Below are 19,425 nucleotides of genomic sequence, written 5' to 3'. Positions count from 1 at the left end.
GGGTCAGTTCTATGGGTCAGGGGTCAGTGCCAGGGGTCAGGGGTCAGTTCCGTGGGTCAGTTCTATGGGTCAGGGCCAGGGGTCAGGGCTATTGGTCAATTCTATGGCTCCGGCCATTGGTCAGTGCTATTGGTCATTTCTGGGGCTCCGGCCATGGGTCAGGGCCAGGGGTCAGGGCTATTGGTCAGTGGTTTTGGTCAATGCCACGGCTCCGGCCATTGGTTGGTTCCAAGGGTCAGTCCCACTGGTCAGTCCCATGGGTCAGTGGTCAGTTCCGTGGGTCAGTGCCAGGGGTCATTTCTATGGGTCAGTAGTCAGTTTTGTGGGTCACTGGTCAGTCCCACTGGTCAGTCCCATGGGTCAGGGGTCAGTCCCGTGGGTCAGGGGTCAGTCCCAGGGGTCAGGGGTCAGTCCCGTGGGTCAGTCCCATGGGTCAGGGGTCAGTCCCAGGGGTCAGGGGTCAGTCCCAGGGGTCAGGGGTCAGTCCCGTGGGTCAGTCCCAGGGGTCAGTCCCGTGGGTCAGTGTTCAGTTCAGTGGTCAGTCCCATGGGTCAGGGGGTCAGTCCCGTGGGTCAGGGGTCAGTCCCAGGGGTCAGGGGTCAGTCCCAGGGGTCAGGGGTCAGTCCCGTGGGTCAGGGGTCAGTCCCATGGGTCAGGGGTCAGTCCCGTGGGTCAGGGGTCAGTCCCAGGGGGTCAGGGGTCAGTGCCAGGGGTCAGTGGTCAGTCCCGTGGGTCAGTGGTCAGTTCAGTGGGTCAGTCCCAGGGGTCAGTCCCGTGGGTCAGTCCCAGGGGTCAGTGGTCAGTCCCGTGGGTCAGTATTCGGGTCAGTGGTCAGTTCAGTGGTCAGTCCTGTGGGTCAGTGGTCGGGTCAGTGGTCAGTCCCGTGGGTCAGGGGTCAGTCCCCGTGGGTCAGGGGTCAGTCCCGTGGGTCAGAGGTCGGCCCCGTGGGTCAGTCCCACTGGTCAGTCCCGCGGCTCCGGCCACGGTCACTCACCCAGCGTGCTCAGGATGCGCCGCAGGAGCTCCCCGAGCTGCAGCTGCCCGGTGACACAGAGGGTGACAACGCGGGGCTGGCCCTGGCCCCCCTCCTGTCCCTGTCCCTGTCCCTGTCCCGGTCCCTGTCCCTGTCCCCACTCCCGTCCCTCCTCCACCTCCACGCGCAGCTCGAAGGATCCGTCGATCTCCTCGCCCGTGGCCGTTTTCAGCCCCGCCATGGCCGCAGTGTCCCCGAGTGTCCCTGAATATCCCTGAGTGTCCCCGAGTGTCCCCAAGTGTCCCCAAATGTCCTCAAGTGTCCCCAAATGTTCCCGAGTGTTCCTGAGTGTCCCCGAGTGTCCCCAAGTGTCCCCAAATGTCCCCAAGTGTCCCCGAGTGTTCCTGAGTGTCCCCAAGTGTCCCCAAATGTCCCCAAGTGTCCCCAAATGTCCCCGAGTGTCCCCGAGTGTTCCTGAGTGTCCCCAAGTGTCCCCAAATGTCCTCAAGTGTCCCCAAATGTTCCCGAGTGTTCCTGAGTGTCCCTGAGTGTCCCCGAGTGTCCCCAAGTGTCCCCAAATGTCCTCAAGTGTCCCCAAATGTTCCCGAGTGTTCCTGAGTGTCCCCAAATGTCCCTGAATATCCCTGAGTGTCCCCGAGTGCCCTGAGTGTCTCTGAGTGTTCTCGAGTGTCCCTGAGTGTCCCCAAATGTCCCCAAATGTCCCCGAGTGTCCCTGATTATCCCCGAGTGTCTCCAGAGTGTCCCCAAGTGCCCGGAGTGTCCCCAAGGCCACCCCCCGGGGATGTCACCCGTGGGGAGGAGCCACCAGGGCTGGCCCTGCCCGGCCTTGGGGGGGAGGGGGGGGGGGGCGGAAATTTGGGGTCCCCCCAACGTGGGACAACGCCGTTGTCACCCTCCCGTGTCCCCTCCCAGTCCCCCTGTCCCCTCCCTGTCCCCTCCCCTGTCCCACTGTCCCCTCCCGTGTCATCTCCCAATCCCATTGTCCCCTCCCTATCCCCTCCCGTGCCCCATTGTCACCTCCCGTGTCCCGTTGTCCCCTCCCTGTCCCGTCCCCTCCTGTGTCCCCCTGTCCCCTCCCAATCCCATTGCCACCCCCTGTTGTCCCCTTCCCTGTCCCCTCCCGTGTCATCTCCCAATCCCATTGTCCCCTCCCGTGTCCCTCTGTCCCTCCCTGTCCCCTCCCTGTCCCCTCCCTGTCCCTCTGTCCCTCCCCCGTCCCCTCCCTGTCCCTCTGTCCCTCTGTCCCTCCCTCTCCCCTGTCCTCTCCCGTGTCCCCCCTGTCCCCTCCCAATCCCATTGTCCCCTCCCTGTCCCTCTGTCCCCCCCTGTCCCCTCCCGTGTCCCTCTGTCCCCTCCCTGTCCCTCTGTCCCCCCCCTGTCCCCTCCCTGTCCCTCTGTCCCTCCCCGTCCTCTCCCTGTCACGGGCGGCGCTGCCGAGGCCGAACGGTTTTTATTGGGGGGGGGTCGGGGGGGGTCCCGGTGTCACCTTTGGGGAGGGGGACACACGGGGGGGCTCCAGTGTCACATTGTCGCACGGGGGAGGGGGTCCCGGTGTCGCATGGGGGGGTTCCAGTTTCACTTTTTTTTGGGGGGGGACACACGGGGGGGCTCCAGTGTCACCTTTTGGGGGGGGGGTTCCCGGTGTCACCTTTGAGGGGGGGACACAGCGGGGGGGCTTCCAGTGTCACACTGTCGCATGGGGGGGGGTCCCGGTGTCACCTTTGTGGGGGGGGGACACTGGGGGGGGCGTCACAGCTTCAGTTTCACAGTTGGGGGGAGGGGGGCTGCGGGGGGGGGGGGCACCGCGCCCCCCTGTGCCGGGGGGGGGTTGGGTTGGGTTGGGGGGGGGGTCCCCGAGTCCTGCGGGGTCCCACAGCCCTCGGGGGGGGGTCTCAGGGGGTCCCCAAGGGGGGGTCAGGGGGTCCTTGGGGAGGTCTGGGGGTCCCCAGGGGGTCTTGGGGGGGTTCAAGGGGTCCCCAAGGGGGGGTCAGGGGGGTCGCGGGGGGTTCAGGGGGGTGTTGGGGGTCTTTGGGGGGGGTCAGGGGGGCTCCCGGGGGTCCCCGGGGGTCGCAGCCGTCCCGGCCCTGCTGCAGCCGCCCCCCGCAGCCCCCAGTGCTGCCCCTCGGGACCCTGCGGGGAGAGAGACCCTGAGACCCCCCTGAGACCCCCGAGAGACCCCCCAGAGACCCTGAGACCCCCGAGGGACCCCCAGAGACCCCCGAGAGACCCTGAGACCCCCGAGGGACCCCAACCAAAGAAGAGACCCCCAGAGACCCTGAGACCCTGAAACCCCCAGAGAGACCCCCAGAGACCCTGAGAGACCCCAAAGAGACCCTGAGACCCCCGAGACCCCCCTGAGACCCCCCGAGAGACCCTCAGAGACCCCCGAGAGACCCCACAGCTTTCCCCAAATCCCTCCCAGTCCCTCCCAGTCCCTCCCAGTCCCCCCCAAATCCCCTCCCAGTCCCTCCCAATCCCCTCCCAGTCCCCCCAGTCCCCCCCAGTCCATCCCAGTTCATTCCTAATCCCCTCCCAGTCCCCCCCAGTCCCTCCCAGTCCCCCCCCAATCCCCTCCCAGTCCCTCCCAGTCCCCCCCCAGTCCCTCCCAGTCCCTCCCAGTCCCTCCCAGTCCCTCCCAGTTCCCCCCACCTGCAGCCGCTTCAGCGCCGCCTCCAGCTGCGCCACCTTCTCCGAGAGCCTCTGGGACCTGCGGGGGGGACACGAGGGGCTGGGACCCTCCTGGGGACCCCCCCCAAATCCCGAGACCCCCCCGGACCCCCCCAAATCCCCCCAAATCCCCTCCCCCCGCTCCGTACTCATCCTCGGCCGGGCTCGGGCTCTGCTCGGGGGGCTCCGGAGCTGCTGCCCTGGGGGAGGGGGGGAAATTGGGGTGGGGGTCTCAAATTAGGGGGTGCTGAGACCCCTCCCCACCGTCACCGTACTCAAGCGCCCCCCCGAAATCCACCCCAAAATCCCCCCGAAGCCCCTCAAAACCTCCCCAAAAATCCCCTCCAACCCCCCCAAATGCCCCCCCCAAATCCCCCCTTAAATCCCCCAAATCCCCCCCGAGCCCCGAGCCCCCCCGGGCGATGGCCTCCAGGACCCCCAAATCCCCCTCAAATTCCTCCAAATCCCCCCAAAAACTTCCCAAATCCCCCCAAACATCCCCAAAACCCACCCAAGCCCCCCCAAATCTCCCTCAAATCCCCCCAAGCCCCCCCAAATCCCCTCAAATCCCCCCCAAATCTTTCCCAAAATCCCCCCAAATCCCCTCAAATCCCCCCCAAATCCCCCAAAGCCCCCAGCAAAACCCCCCTTAACCCCCCCAAATCCCCTTTAAGCCTCCCCAACCCCCTCAAAACTCCCCAAATCCGCCTTAAATCCCCTCAAACACCCCCAAATCCCCTCAAATCCCCCCAAATCCCCCCCAAGCCCCCCCAAAGCCCCTCACCCCCCTGGGCGATGGCCTCCAGGACCCCCAAATCCCCCTTAAATCCCCTCAAACCCCCCCAAATCTTTCCCAAACCCCCCCAAATCCCCCCAAATCCCCCCCAAGCCCCCCCAAATCCCCCCCCAAAGCCCCTCACCCCCCTGGGCGATGGCCTCCAGGACCCCCAAATCCCCCTTAAATCCCTTCAAACCCCCCCAAATCTTTCCCAAACCCCCCAAATCTTTCCCAACCCCCCCCAAATCCCCTCAAATCCCCCCAAATCCCCCCCCAAGCCCCTCACCCCCCGGGCGATGGCCTCCAGGACCCCGCTGCAGGCCGTGGCCAGGCAGGCGATGACGTCCCACTCGTCCTCCTGGGGGTCCCCAGACCCCGAGAGCACTGGGGGGGGGGACAGCAGTGGGGGACCCCCCCGGGAGGGGGATGGGAAACGGCCCCAGGGGACAATTGGGGTGACAGGGGAGACCCCCGGGGGGGTTTGGGGATGCCCCAAAGGGGTTTGGGAACACCCCCAGGAGGTTTAGGGACACTGCCAGGGGGTTTGGGGACATTCTGAGGGATTTGGGGACACCTCGGGGGGCTTTGGGGACACGCCCAGGGGGTTTGGGGACATCCCCAGGGGGTTTGGGGACACCTTGGAGGGGTTTGGGGACATCCCAAAGGGGTTTGGGGACAGCCCCAGGAGGTTTAGGGACACTGCCAGGGGGTTTGAGGACATTCTGAGGGATTTGGGGACACCTCAGGGGACTTGGGGGACACCTTGAGGAGGTTTGGGGACACCTCAGGGGCTTTGAGGAAACGCCCAGGGGGTCTGGGGACACCTTGAGGGGATTTGGGGACATCCTGGGGGGGTTTGGGGACACCCCAAAGGGGTTTGGGGGACATCCCCAGGGGGTTTGGGGGACACCTTGAGGGGGTTTGGGGACATCCTGGGGGGGTTTGGGGACATCTTGAGAGGGTCTGGGACACCCCCAAGGGGGTTTGGGGACACCTTGAGGGGGTTTGGGGACACTCCCAGGGGGCTTGGGGACATCCCCAGGGGGTTTGGGGACACCTTGGGGGGGGTCTGGGGACACCCCAAAGGGAATTGGGGACACCCTCAAGCGATGGGGACACCCCCAGGAGGTTTAGGGGACACTCCCAGGGGGTTTGGGGACATCCTGAGGGGGTTTGGGGACACCCCAAGGGATGGGGGACAGGGGATGGAGGGGGGGGGGGGACACAGAGGGGACAAAGAGGGGACACTGAGGGGGGACAAAGGCCAGGACAAAAAGGGGACAAAGGAGGGGACAAAGAGGGGCGATAAAGGGGGGGACATGGAGGGGACACAGAAGGGACAAAAGGGGGACACGGGGGGGACATGGGGGGACAAAGAGAGGGGACAAAGGGGGGACACAGGGGGGGACAAAAAGGGGACAAAGTGGGGGGACACAGGGGGACAAAGAAAGGAAAAAGGGGGGACAAAGGAGGGGACAAAAAGGGGGGACACAAGGGGGGGACACAGGGGGGACATGGGGGGACAAAGAAGGGACACGGGGGGGGCATGGGGGGCACAGGGGGGGGCACAGAGGGGACACAGGGGGGGACAAAAAGGGGGGCACAGAGGTGACACAGAGGTGACAGAGGTGACCGGGGGGGTCGGTGCCACTCACGCCTGCCCAGCGACTGCAGCGAGGGGCCCGGGGGGGGGCCGGGCTCGGGGGGGGGCCGCGGGAGCTCCGGAATCCGGGGGGGGGGTCCTGGGGACATGGGGGGGGGTCAGAGGGGACACCGAGGGGGATGGGGACACGGGGGACATTGAGGAGGGGTCAGAGGGGACATTGGGGGGGGACAAGGAAGGGACACTGGGGGGACACGGGTGATGGGGGGGGCATTGGGGGGACACGGGGGGGTCCTGGGGACACCGGGGGGGGGGTCAGAGGGGACATTGGGGGGGTGGGGACACGGGGAGGGGACACGGGGACTCACCGGGGGGGGGCTGCGGTGTGGCAGCAGCAGGTCCGGAGTGGGGTCAGCCATGGGGGGGGGACCTGGGACATTGGGGGGGGGGGCGTGGGTGACAATTCTGGGGGTCCCAGAGGGAGATTGGGGGTCCCCCGAGGGGATTTCAGTGTTCTCAGGGGGGGATTTGGGGGTTCCCAGGTTGGTTTTGGGGTTCCCAGGTGGGTTTTTGGGGGTCCCAGAGGGGATTTGGGGTTCCCAGGTGGGTTTGGGGGTCCCAGATGGGTTTTTGGGGGTCCCAGAGGGGATTTGGGGTTCCCAGGTGGGTTTTTTGGGGGTCCCAGAGGGGTTTTGGGGTCCCAGAGTGGTTTTTGGGGTTCCATGGGGGATTTTCCGGGTCCCAGGTTGGTTTTGGGGTTCCCAGAGGGGTTTTGGGGGTCCCAGAGCAGATTTGGGGGTTCCCAGGTGGGTTCTTGGGGTTCCCAGGTTGGTTTTGGGGTTCCCAGGTGATTTTGGGGGTTTCCAGGTGGATTTTTGGGGTCCCAGGGGGGTTTTTGGGGTCCCAGAAGGGGATTTGGGGTTCCCAGAGCGGATTTTGGGGTTCCCAGGTGGGTTTTTTTGGGGTTCCAGAGCGGATTTGGGGGGTTCCGAAGGGGATCTGGGGTTCCCAGGTGGGATTTTGGGGTTCCCAGGCGGGATTTTGGGGTTTTTGGGGTCCCCCGTGCCCGGGCTCACTCACGGGCTGGGGGGGTCCCCGCTGGGGTTTTTGGGGCTCCTCGGGCGGGGGGGGGAAGGGGGTGCTCTCCTCCTCCAGCTCCAGCACCCTCAGGGGGTCGGGGGACCCCCCCCCAGTGTCGCTGTCCCCCCCCGAGTCGCTGCTGGTGTCCCCGATGTCCCCGCGGGGGTCCCCAGTGTCGGGGTCCCCCCCCGAGCCCCGGCCCTGCTCCAGCGAGCGAGCGTAGAGCTCCGAGAAACTCCTGGGGGGGGGGGCAGCGACACTGAGGGGGGGTCCCGGCCCCTCCTGGCCCCCCCCCAAAATCCCCCCTTTGTCCCCCAGACCCCCCGAACCCCTCCCGCTCCCCCCATTCTCCCCCAATGGCTCCCAAGACCCCAAAGCCCCCCCAAACCCCTCCCGCTCCCCCCATTTCCCCCCAACTCCGACCCCCCCCATGACCCCCCAGACCCCCCAAGTCCCCTCAATTTCCCCCCAGACCCCCCCAAATTCCCCCAACCCCCCCAGACCACCCCCAATTGTCCCTAAACCCCCCCCAATTCCCCCCAGAAATTCCCCCAAAAACTCCCAATTCACCCTAAGACCCCCCAAATTCCCCATAATTCGCCCCCCAAATTCCCCCCCATTCCCCCAATTCCCTCCAATTCCCCCCAGACCACCCCCAAATTCCCCCAATTCCCTCCAATTCCCCCCTAAAACACCCCCCAAATTCCCCCAGATCCCCAATTCCCCTGAACCCCCCCACAATTCCCCCCAGACCTCCTCCAAATTCCCCCCAAGACCCCCCCCAAATTCCCCCCATTCCCTCCAATTCCCCCTAAACCCCCCCAAATTGTCCCAAATTCCTCCTAAAGCCCCCCAAATTCCCCCAGACCCCCCCAAAATTCCCCCCAATTCCCCCTAAACCCCCCCAAATCCCCCCAAGACCCCCCCCACCCCACAATTCCCCCCAGACCCCCCCAAATTCCCCCCTAAATTCCCCCCCAGACCCCTCCCAATTCCCCCCAAGACCCCCCCTAAATTCCCCCCATTCCCCCCATTCCCCCCAAAACACCCCCCAAATCCCCCCCAGACCCCCCAAATCCCCCCCGGACCCCCCAAATTCCCCCCAGACCCCCCCCCAAATCCCCCCCAGCCCCCCACCCCCGCTCACCGCCGGGGCCGCCCGTCGCGGTCGGGGGGCAGCAGGGTCAGGGGTCCCGAGGGTCTCCGCAGCAGCTCCCGCAGCTTGCGGGGGTCTCCCCGGGGGAGGGGGCAGCGCCCCACCCGCAGCAGCCGCGCCCCCGGCCGCAGCCCCGCGGTCTCGGCGACGAGAAGCGCGTCACGGCCGTGACGACCCCCGAGGGGTCCACGCGGAACCCCCGGCGACCCCCGGCCCCCCGCGGCAGCGCCAGCTCCTGCACCTCGCAGCCGCGGGTCACCGCCTGAGGGGGGGGCACGGTCAGGGACCCCCAGAGAGACCCCCGAGACCCCCTGAGAGACCCCCGAGACCCCCACGGACCCCCACGGGTCACGGCCTGCGGGGGGCATGGTGAGAGACCCCCCAGAGAGACCCTCCCAGAGACCCCCAGAGAGACCCCCGAGACCCCCAGAGAGACCCAGAGACCCCCGTGGACCCCCCCAGACCTCCAGAGAGACCCAGAGACCCCCATGGATCCCCGAGACCCCCAGAGAGACCCAGAGACCCCAGAGAGACCCCCATGGACCCCCACGGGTCACGGCCTGCGGGGGGGCACAGTGAGAGACCCCCCTGAGAGACCCCCGAGACCCAGAGAGGACCACCGAGACACCCAGGGACCCCCCCGGGTCACGGCCTGAGGGGGGGGCACGGTCAGGGGACCCCCAGAGAGACCCCCGAGACCCCCTGAGAGACCCATGGACCCTCCCGAGACCCCCGGGTCACGGCCTGCGGGGGGCATGGTGAGAGACCCCCAGGGACCCCCGAGACCCCCAGAGACATCCAGAGAGACCCCCAGGTCCCCAGGGACCCCCGAGACCCCCAGAGAGACTCAGAGACACCAAGAGACCCCATGGATCCCCGGGTCAGCGCCTGCGGGGGGGCACGGTCAGAGACCCCCAGGGACCCCCCAGAGATTCCCGAGACCCCCAGAGAGACCCAGAGACACCCAAGGGTCACCCCCTGCGGGGGGGGGGCACGGTCAGGGACCCTCCTGAGAGACCCCCAGAGACCCCCATGGACCCCCGGGTCAGGGACACCGTTCCCTCCCAGTCCCCGCTCTCACTCCCCCCTCCCAGTGCTCCCAGTCCCCTCCCAGTCCCACTCTCACTCCCCCTCCCAGTGCTCCCAGTCCCTCCCGGTGTTCCCCGTCCATTCCCGTTCCATTCCCAGTCCCTCCCAGTCAATTCCCATTTCACTCCCAGTCCCTCTCACTCCCCTCCCAGTCCATTCCCAGTCCCTCCCAGTCCCACCCAGTTCATTCCCTCTCCCCTCCCAGTCCCTCCCAATCCCTCCCAGTGCCCCCAGTCCATCCCAGTGCCCCAGTCCATTCCCACTCCCCTCCCACTCCCTCCCAGTCCATTCCCAGTCCCTCCCAGTGCTCCCAGTCCCTCCCAGTTCATTCCCAGTCCATTCCCACTCCCCTCCCAGTGCTCCCAGTCCTCCCCAGTCCCTCCCAGTGCTCCCAGTCCCTCCCACTCCCCTCCCAGTCCCTCCCATTCCATTCCCAGTGCTCCCAGTCCCTCCCAGTTCATTCCCAGTTAATTCCCATTTCACTCCCAGTCCCCCCCAGTCCCTCCCAGTGTTCCCAGTCCCTCCCATTCCATTCCCAGTGTTCCCAGTCCCTCCCATTCCATTCCCAGTGCTCCCAGTCCCTCCCAGTCCCCTCCCAGTCCCTCCCAGTGCTCCCAGTCCCTCCAGTCCCCCCCCCAGTCCCCCCCACTCCCCTCCCAGTCCCTCCCAGTGCTCCCAGTCCATTCCCTCTCCCCTCCCAGTCCATTCCCTCTCCCCTCTCACTCCCCTCCCAGTCCCCTCCCAGTCCCTCCCAGTGCTCCCAGTCCCTCCCAGTTCATTCCCAGTCAATTCCCATTTCACTCCCAGTCCCTCTCACTCCCCTCCCAGTCCATTCCCAGTCCCTCCCAGTGCTCCCAGTCCCACCCAGTTCATTCCCAGTCAATTCCCATTTCACTCCAGTCCCCCCCAGTCCCTCCCAGTGCTCCCAGTCCCTCCCATTTCATTCCCAGTTAATTCCCATTTCACTCCCAGCCCCCCCCAGTCCCTCCCAGTGTTCCCAGTCCCTCCCATTCCATTCCCAGTGCTCCCAGTCCCTCCCAGTCCCCTCCCAGTCCCTCCCAGTGCTCCCCAGTCCCTCCCAGTTCATTCCCAGTCCATTCCCACTCCCCTCCCAGTGCTCCCAGTCCCCCCCCAGTCCCTCCCAGTCCCCCCCCAGTCCCCCCCACTCCCCTCCCAGTCCCTCCCAGTGCTCCCAGTCCATTCCCTCTCCCCTCTCACTCCCCTCCCAGTCCCCTCCCAGTCCCTCCCAGTGCTCCCAGTCCCTCCCAGTTCATTCCCAGTCAATTCCCATTTCACTCCCAGTCCCCCCCAGTCCCTCCCAGTGCTCCCAGTCCCTCCCATTTCATTCCCAGTTAATTCCCATTTCACTCCCAGTCCCCCCCAGTCCCCCCCAGTGTTCCCAGTCCCTCCCATTCCATTCCCAGTGCTCCCAGTCCCTCCCAGTCCCCTCCCAGTCCCTCCCAGTGCTCCCAGTCCCTCCCAGTTCATTCCCCAGTCCATTCCCACTCCCCTCCCAGTGCTCCCAGTCCCCCCCCAGTCCCCCCCACTCCCCTCCCAGTCCCTCCCAGTGCTCCCAGTCCATTCCCTCTCCCCTCTCACTCCCCTCCCAGTCCCCTCCCAGTCCCTCCCAGTGCTCCAGTCCCTCCCAGTTCATTCCCAGTCAATTCCCATTTCACTCCCAGTCCCCCCCAGTCCTCCCAGTGCTCCCAGTCCCTCCCATTTCATTCCCAGTTAATTCCCAGTTAATTCCCAGTCCTCCCAGTGCCCCCAGTGCCCCCGTGCCCGCTCCGCGCTCACCCGCAGCCTGCCCGCAGCCTGCGGGGCGCTGCCGCGGGGCAGCCGCAGCGCGATCCAGGCCCCGCGCCCGTGGAAGATCTCCAGGCGCCCCTCGGAGAAGCCCCAGCCCAGCACGTCCCGGCAGGCGCAGCTGAACAGCGGACCCCCCGCCCCCGACCCGCCGCCCCCCACCCGCCCCGACCCCTCGGCTTGGGCGGGGGGCTTCGCTGAGCTCGCCCCGCACCCCCCGGCCACCGCCCCGGGGGCGCCGCGACCACCACGAGGCGCTCGGCCGCCACCCCCAGCAGGCAGGGCAGCCCGCGACCCCCGCCCGCCGGAGACCCCTCCTCAAGGCGAGCCCCCCACACCAGCGCCCCCGCCACCGCCCCCCCGCCGCCGCCGCCGCCTCCCCCCCCGCATCCGAGGGGGAGCCCCCTCCCCGCAGGAGCCCCCCGAGCGTGGGGAGCGCGCGGGGGGGGCGCGGGCAGCGCGGGACCCCCGGGGTGGGCGAGCAGCAGCTCCTGCAGGTACTGGCGGCGGGTGCGGGCGGCCATGGCCCCCAGGCGCCCCCCCCCGCGCCGCCGCGTTCTCGCCGTTGATGGCCTTGGCCAGCAGGAAGGGGCGCAGCCCCGAGCCCCCCAAAAAGCGCTGCCCCTCCGCCAGGGGCGGCCCGAAAGGGGGGGTGTCCTCGGGACGGACCACGGCCACGCTGGGGGGGGGAAAGGGGGGGTTAGGGACCCCAAAAATGTGTGGGAGACCCCCCAAGAGTCCTGAGAGCCCAGGGGGGAAAGGGGGGGTTAGGGACCCCAAAAATGTGTGGGAGACCCCCAAGGGTTCGGGGAGCCCGGGGGGAAAGAGACCCCAAAAATGTGTGGGAGACCCCCAAAGGTTGGGGGAGACCCCCCTAGGAATCCTGAGAGACGGGGGGGGAAAGGGGGGGGGGAAGGGGGGTTAGGGACCCCAAAAATGTGTGGGAGACCCCCAAAGGTTGGGGGAGACCACCCCCCCATGAATCCTGAGAGCCCCAGGGGGGAAAGGGGGGAAAAGGGGGGATTTAGTGACCCCTAAAATGTATGGGAGACCCCCAAAGTTTGGGAGAGATCCCCAAGGGGGTCCTGAGAGCCCGGGGGGGGGAAAGAGGGGGGATTAGGGACCCCAAAAATCTCTGGGAGACCCCCCAAAGGTTGGGGGAGACCCCCAACGGGTCCTGAGAGCCCGAGGCGGGGGAAAGGGGGGGTTAAGAGACCCCCAAAAATTTGTGGGGGGGGGAGACGCCCCAGGATCCTCAGAACCCGGGGGGGAAAGGGGGAGAAAGGGGGGGTTTAGGGACCCTAAAAATCTGTGGGAGACCCCCACCCCTGTTTGAGACCCTCGGGGACCCCTGGGGACCCCTGGGGACCCCCAAAACTCCCTCCGGGAGCCCCCCCACCCCCATTTGAGACCCTTGTGGATCCCCAAACCGCCCCTGGGACCCCCGGAACCCCTCGTGGGAGCCCCTCCACCCCTGTTTGAGACCCTCAGGGACCCCCAGCTCCCCCTCAGGGACCCCCAAACCGTCCCTGGGACCCCCAGAACCCCTCGTGGGAGCCCCCCCACCCCTGTTTGAGACCCTCGCGGACCCCCAAAACCCCCCCTGCGACCTCCAAACCCCCCCTAGGACCCCCAGAACCCCTCGTGCGAGTCCCTTGGGGACCCCCAAACCGCCCCTGGGGACCCCCAGAACCCCCGTGACCCCCCCCCCACGCCTCGGGGACCCCCACCTGTAGGAGGTGCGGGGGGGTGCCGGGCTCGTGCACGCGCACCACCAGGAACACGTGCTGGAAGTGGCTGCGGAGGGCGCGCGGCGAGAACGGGAGCGCGCCCGGCTCCTGGAACACGATGGTCACGATGTCGTTGCCGATGTGGCGCTTCCGCAGCAGCTGGGGGGCGGCAAAAGGGGCTCAGAGACCCCCGGAACCGGCACCGGGGGGCTCAGAGACCCAAAATTGTCCTAGGGTATCTAGAGGGGGGGGGTCAGAGACCCCCAGAACCGGCACCGGGGGGGTCAGAGACCCAAAATTGTCATGGGAGGGGGTTTGGAGGGGGACCAGAGCTCCCAAAATTGGCACCGGGGGGCTCAGAGACCCCCGGAACCGGCACCGGGGGGCTCAGAGACCCAAAGTTGTCATGGGAGGGGATCTAGAGGGGGATCAGAGACCCCCAAAATTGGCACCGGGGGGGGTCAGAGACCCCAGGACTGGCACCGGGGGGGCTCAGAGCCCCAAAATTGTCATGGGAGGGGGTCTAGAGGGGGACCAGAGCTCCCAAAATTGGCACCGGGGGGCTCAGAGACCCCGGAACCAGCACCGGGGGGCTCAGAGACCCCCAGAACTGGCACTGGGGGGATCAGAGACCCCAAAATTGTCATGGGAGGGGTTCAGAGGCCCCAAAATTGTCATTGGGGGGGTCTAGAGTGGGGTCAGAGACCCCTAAAACTGGAACGGGGGGGGGGGGGTCAGAGCCCCCAAAATTGTCATTGGAGGGGGGTTCAGAGGGGGGTGAGAGACCCCAAAATTGGCACGGGGGTGGGAATCAGAGCCCCAAACTGTCCCTGGGGGGGTTTCCAGAGGGACCCCCGGCTGCCACAACCTCCCTGAGCTCCTGCTGGGGGTGAAGAGCAGCACTGGGGAGATCCTACAGACCCCCACCACTCTCTGTGACCTCGTGACCCCTCTGTGACCCCCTCCCACCACCCTGAGACCCCCCAGGACCCCCCCAAGCCTCCTGGTACCTGCTGGGGGTTGCGGGGGGTGAAGGGCAGCATGGTGCTGACGTGGAACATCACCTCGTAGCCGTGGTAGGTGGTGTACAGCGAGTGCGTGCCCGTGGAGTCGGCTGGGGGGGGCACGGCCTGAGACCCCCGCCCGCCGGGGGGACCCTGACCCACCAGGGGGACATCACCCTGACAGGGACCCCCCACCAGGGAGCCCCCACCCCTCGAAGGAGCCCACTCCCCACCAGGGAACCCCCTCCCTGCCAGGGAGCCCCCATCCCAGTCCCCGTGTCCCCTTGTCCATCCCAGTCCCCGTGTCCCCCTTGTCCCTCCCATGTCCCCTCCATGTCCCTGTGTCCCTGTGCCCCATCCATGTCCCCGTATGTCCCACATCTCCATGTCCCCTCCCTGTCCCCCACATCCCCTCCCTGTCCCCCAGTGTCCCGGTATCCCTGTCCCCGTGTCCCCGTGTCCCCGTGTCCCTGTGTCCCTGCTCACTGCGGGTGTCCAGCTGGGCGCAGTGTCCCTGTCCCGATGTCCCTGTCCCCCTGTCCCTGTCCCCGTGTCCCCGTGTCTCACTGCAGGTGTCCAGCTGGGCCCGGTATCCCTCCCATGTCCCCGTGTCCCCCTGTCCCCGTGTCCCCGTGTCTCACTGCGGGTGTCCAGCTGGGCGCGGTAGCCGCCGAAGCCGCGCAGCCGGACGCGGGTGCCGAGCAGCGCCAGGAATTGCTCGAAGGCCGGCCCGGGCCGCTCGTTGTTGTACATCTGCTCCTCGGAGCCCTGCCCCGCGCGGCAGTACAGCACCCCCACCTTGCGCTGCCGGCTCACCTGGGACAGGGACAGAGTGTGGGGACGGGGACAGCGTGTGGGGACGGGGACATCACACAGGGGACGGAGACAGGACAGAGTGTGGGGACGGGGGACATCACACGGGGGGACAGGGACATCACACAGGGGACGGGGACATCACACAGGGGACGGGGACATCACACAGGGGACAGCGGGGACAGGACAGAGTGTGGGGACAGGGACATCACACAGGGGACAGCGGGGACAGGACAGAGTGTGGGGACGGGGACAGCGTGTGGGGACGGGGACAGAGTGTAGGGACGGGGACATCACACAGGGGACGGAGACAGGACAGAGTGTGGGGACGGGGACATCACACGGGGGGACAGGGACATCACACAGGGGACGGGGACATCACACAGGGGACGGGGACATCACACAGGGGACAGGGACAGAGTGTGGGGACGGGGACATCACACAGGGGACGGGGACAGAGTGTGGGGACGGGGACATCACACAGGGGACAGCGGGGACAGGACAGAGTGTGGGGACGGGGACATCACACAGGGGACGGAGACAGGACAGAGTGTGGGGACGGGGACATCACACGGGGGACGGGGACATCACACAGGGGACAGGGACATCACACAGGGGACAGGGACAGAGTGTGGGGACGGGGACATCACACAGGGGACGGGGACAGAGTGTGGGGACGGGGACATCACACAGGGGACGGGGACAGAGTGTGGGGATGGGGACATCACACAGGGGACAGGGACATCACACAGGGGACAGGGACAGAGTGTGGGGACGGGGACAGCGTGTGGGGACGGGGACAGAGTGTGGGGACGGGGACATCACACAGGGGACAGCGGGGGACAGGACAGAGTGTGGGGACGGGGACATCACACAGGGGACGGGGACAGAGTGTGGGGATGGGGACATCACACAGGGGACAGGGACATCACACAGGGGACAGGGACAGAGTGTGGGGACGGGGACAGAGTGTGGGGACGGGGACATCACACAGGGGACAGTGGGGACAGGGACCTTGTATGGGGGACAGCGGGGACAGGGACCTTGTATGGGGGATAGGAATCTCACGCAGGGGGACAGGGACAGCGTGTGGGGGACAGGGAACTTGTATGGGGGACAGCGGGGAAGGGGGGGACAGGGATTGCATGTGGGGGGACAGCGGGGACAGGGACCTTGTATGGGGGGGAACACAGGGGACAGCGGGGCCAGGGACTGCATGTGGGGGGACAGGGACCTCACACAGGGGGGACAGAGGGGACAAGGGGGACAGGGACCTCATATGGGGGGTCCCTGTTCTGTTCCATCCCATTCCCATTCCCATTCCCACCCCATTCTCATCCCATTCCATCCCATTGATCCCATGGATCCAATCCCATTGATCTCATCCCATGGATCCCATTTATCCCATGGATCTCGTTGATCCCATCAATTCCATCCCATGATCCCATTGATCCCATCCTATTGATCCCATCAATTCCATCCCATTGATCCCATCGATCCCTTCCCATTGATCCCATTGATCCCATCCCATTGATCCCACTGATCCCACCCCCCCACCCCATTATCCCACCCCGCCCCCTCCCTCTGTCCCCTCTCCCCTTTCCCTCCCCTCCCCTCCCCAGCCCCCCCCTCACCCCCTGCTCGTCCAATTTGAGGAGGGTCTCCTGCACGGCGGGGGAGGGGGCGAGGCGCAGCCCCCCCCACGGCCAGCCCGGGCAGCAGCAGCTCCAGCAGCTTGCGGGGGGGGGCACGGCCCGACCCCCGGGGGGGGCGGCAGCCGGGGGGCAGCGCCTCCTCCAGCACCGACCCCCGCAGCGTCCGCAGCTGGGGAGGGAGGGGGTTAATGTGAGGAGGGGGCAGCTCACGGTACCCCCCACCCTGAGAACCGCTGGGGAGGGTTAATGTGGGGAGGGGGCAACTCACGGTACGCCCACCCTGAGACCCACTGGGGGGGGGTCCCTGTGGGGTTTTTTTTGGGGTGGGGGCAGTGATTTCTCACCTCTCCTTTACCTCCTGTGCCCCCCCGGACCCCCCGGACCCCCCTGGACCCCCCAGGACCCCCAGGACCCCCCTCACCTGGCAGGTGCGCAGGATGATCCTGTGCAGCGCCTGCGGCCCGCGCTCCCTCCTTCTCCTCCCGCCGCAGGGACACGGCCACGGGCCCCAGCCGGGGGTCCTCGCCCAGCAGGTTGTGGTGCTCTGGGAGGGGGGGGGTCGAGACCCTCAGAACCCCCCCAGACCCCCCCCAGAAGCCCCCAGACCCCCCCCAAGCTGGACTCTGCGCATTCTCACCCCCGCAGTTCCGATGCTCTGAGGGGGAGGGGGCTCAGGACCCTCCCCCACCCCCCCCAAGCCACTCCCCCGCCCCCTCCCCCACCCGTCCCTCGCTGTCCCAGTTTGTGTCCCCCCCCCCCGCTTGCCCCCAGACCCCCCATTCCCCCCCTCCCCGCGCCCCCAGACTCACCTTTCCCGTAGAAGTACTTGCGGTAATACTCGGCGCCCTCGTCGCTGTGCTCGATGGGGGTGCGGGGGGTCGCGCCCCCCGCCGGGGGCTCCTCCAGCACCGCCACGGCCGCATTCGGCAGCTGCCCCGGCCCGGGGGGGCCCCGGGGCGACCCCAGCCCCGGCTCCTGCTCGCCGCCGGTCTCGCAGCAGAAGCGGGGGCAGCTCAGCACCAGCGCCTCGGGCTCGGGGGGCGCGCGGGGGGTCCCGGGGGGCTCCTCGGGCTCCAGGTGAGCGGCCGAAGCCCCCGAGATGAGGCCGGGGGGGCCCGGGGGGGGCTCGCTGGGGTCGAAGAGGATGCTCTGGACGTCGTAATGGGCGAGGAGGGGGCTCCAGGGTGGGCGGGGGAAGGAATCGGGGTCGCCCCCGGGCGCCGCCAGCCCCAGCAGCAGCAGGGGGTCGCGGAAGCGGGGGGAGCTGGGGCTGCCGCCCCCCGCCGCCTCCTCCTGGCTTTGGCTGCGGCTCCGGGGGGACCCCTCCCCATCCTCCGGGGGTCTCCCCGGAGCCGCCTCGCTGCCGCTGCGCTGCCGGGGGGGCGCGGATCCCCCCGGGGAGGGGGGCGGAGAGGGGACCCCCCCAGCCGAACCGGCGGGGGCGGGGGGCGGCCGGGCCAAGGGACCCCGCATTTTGCGGAGGAAGAGATCATCGGACTGCATGGCCCCCTCCCCAAAAATAACCCCGAAAATCCCTAGGACCCCTCAATCACCCCCCAACCGCGACCCCCAAGGGCCGCTCTGAGACCTTTCGGGACCCCCAGGGACTCCCCAGGACCCCCCCGGGATCCTCAGGGAACCCCGAGAGACCCTCAGGGCCCCCCCGGGGGTCTCCCCCGCCCCGGTTGTAGCGGGGATCCCGAAGGCAGCGATTTCTCAATGGGAACGTGGGAACGGGCGGCGCGCTCTGATTGGCTGCCGGCGGATTCCCGCGTGCGGGAGGCCCCGCCCCTTTTCCCACGCGCCCCTCGGCGGGCCGGGTCAATGGGGGGGTCCCGGGGTGGGCGGGGGGGCTCCGGCCGCGGCGATCGCTGGGGCGGGGGGCGCCGGTGACACCTGGGGGGGGGGACATGGGGGGGGTCAGCGGGCCCCGCCCCCCTTCCCCGTGTCCCTCTGTCCCTCCGCGTCCGTCCCTCCATCCGCAGACACCCCCAGACCCCCTCCCCACCTCCCCCCCACCCCGCAGAGACCCCAAAACCGCCGCTTTGGGGGGGGGGCGGCATCTGGGACCCCCCCCCGGACACGCGGGTCCCTCCCTGGCCGGTGTCCCCAAATGTCCCCAACTGTCCCCAGCAGCCCCTGGGTTCGGGGGGGGCTTGGAGGGGTCTGGGGGGTCCGGGGGGGTCTGGGGGGGTCTGGGGGGAAGTTGCGGACCCCCGGGATGTTTCTGGGGGGGGCCCGGACGCGCCGCCGCCAGCGGTTTCCTGCCATGCAGGAAGTGCCGGCAGCCTCCGGCCCCCAAAACGCTGCCCCCCAATGAGCTCCCCGCGCCCCCCCCGCACTGACCCCCACCCCCCGGGGGTCCCCCGAGCCCCCAGAGACCCCCCCCGAGCCCCCCGACCCCCCCAAAAAACCACGCCGGGCCCCCGCTGCCGACCTTGCCCCCGGTGTGAACTCGGGCGTCCGGCCCCCCCCAACTTCCCTTCTCCGCTTCGGGACCCGCGTCCGGCCCCCCCCGCCCCCCCCCGGCACGGAAACGGCCTCAGACCCCCTCCCCAAATCCCCCCCGGCGCCCCCAGACCCCTCCCCTCTGTTTTAAACGCCGCGAATTTGGGGAGGGGGGCGGCAGGATGGGTGACACCCCCTCCCCCCCCCCCAGGTACAGGTGGGGCCGGGGGGGGGTGGGGGAGGGGGGAGGGGCGGGGGGGGCACGCGGAGCTCCCCAAATCTCCTGGGACCCCCCTCCCCAAATAAAAAGGGAACCGCGGGGGGGGGCGGAGGGGGGGGCGGGGGTCACCCGGGGTGGGGGAGGGGAGCTGAGGACAAGATTTTGGGTGGGGGGGGGGTCGCGGTGTTGGGGTGAGGAGAGACCCCCGAGTAAAGTGAGACCCCCCCCCCAATATAAACCCCCCCTCCTCAATTCCTACCTGCGGCCCCTCCTGTCGCTGTCACCCCCCCAGCCGGGGGTCCCGGGGGTTTTGGGGGGGTCCCGGGGGGGTCCCAGGGTTTGGGGGGGTTCCGGGGGTCTGGGGGGGGTCCGGGGGTCTGGG

General features: G+C 68.0%; 1 protein-coding gene and 1 long non-coding RNA gene across 2 annotated transcripts; both read right to left on the bottom strand.

Annotated features, from left to right (window-relative positions):
• Positions 1-2,988: 2,988 nt before the first annotated feature.
• LOC135292236 (uncharacterized) lies at positions 2,989-3,862 on the bottom strand. The gene is made up of 3 exons (XR_010354697.1): positions 3,811-3,862; positions 3,644-3,701; positions 2,989-3,124 (listed from the first exon to the last, which is right to left on the bottom strand). It is a non-coding gene; the product is annotated as an uncharacterized LOC135292236 (long non-coding RNA).
• Positions 3,863-3,893: 31 nt separating this feature from the next.
• On the bottom strand, positions 3,894-19,425 carry SIPA1 (signal-induced proliferation-associated 1). Its single transcript, XM_064406457.1, is given in 19 exon segments — positions 3,894-3,908; positions 4,726-4,823; positions 6,095-6,181; positions 6,795-7,360; positions 8,270-8,426; positions 8,429-8,540; positions 11,165-11,307; positions 11,400-11,715; positions 11,717-11,852; positions 12,904-12,920; positions 12,922-13,062; positions 13,914-14,017; positions 14,549-14,723; positions 16,355-16,420; positions 16,422-16,544; positions 16,797-16,838; positions 16,840-16,919; positions 17,185-18,271; positions 19,303-19,425. Coding segments are annotated over 18 exon segments (3,072 nt in total). The 5' UTR covers positions 17,879-18,271; positions 19,303-19,425.

The sequence above is a fragment of the Passer domesticus genome, unplaced genomic scaffold (genome assembly GCF_036417665.1).
Source record: "Passer domesticus isolate bPasDom1 unplaced genomic scaffold, bPasDom1.hap1 HAP1_SCAFFOLD_247, whole genome shotgun sequence".
Taxonomy (NCBI): Eukaryota; Metazoa; Chordata; class Aves; order Passeriformes; family Passeridae; genus Passer; species Passer domesticus.
The sequence above is the reverse complement of the archived record's forward strand: the minus strand, read 5'-3'. Positions and strand labels throughout refer to the sequence as shown.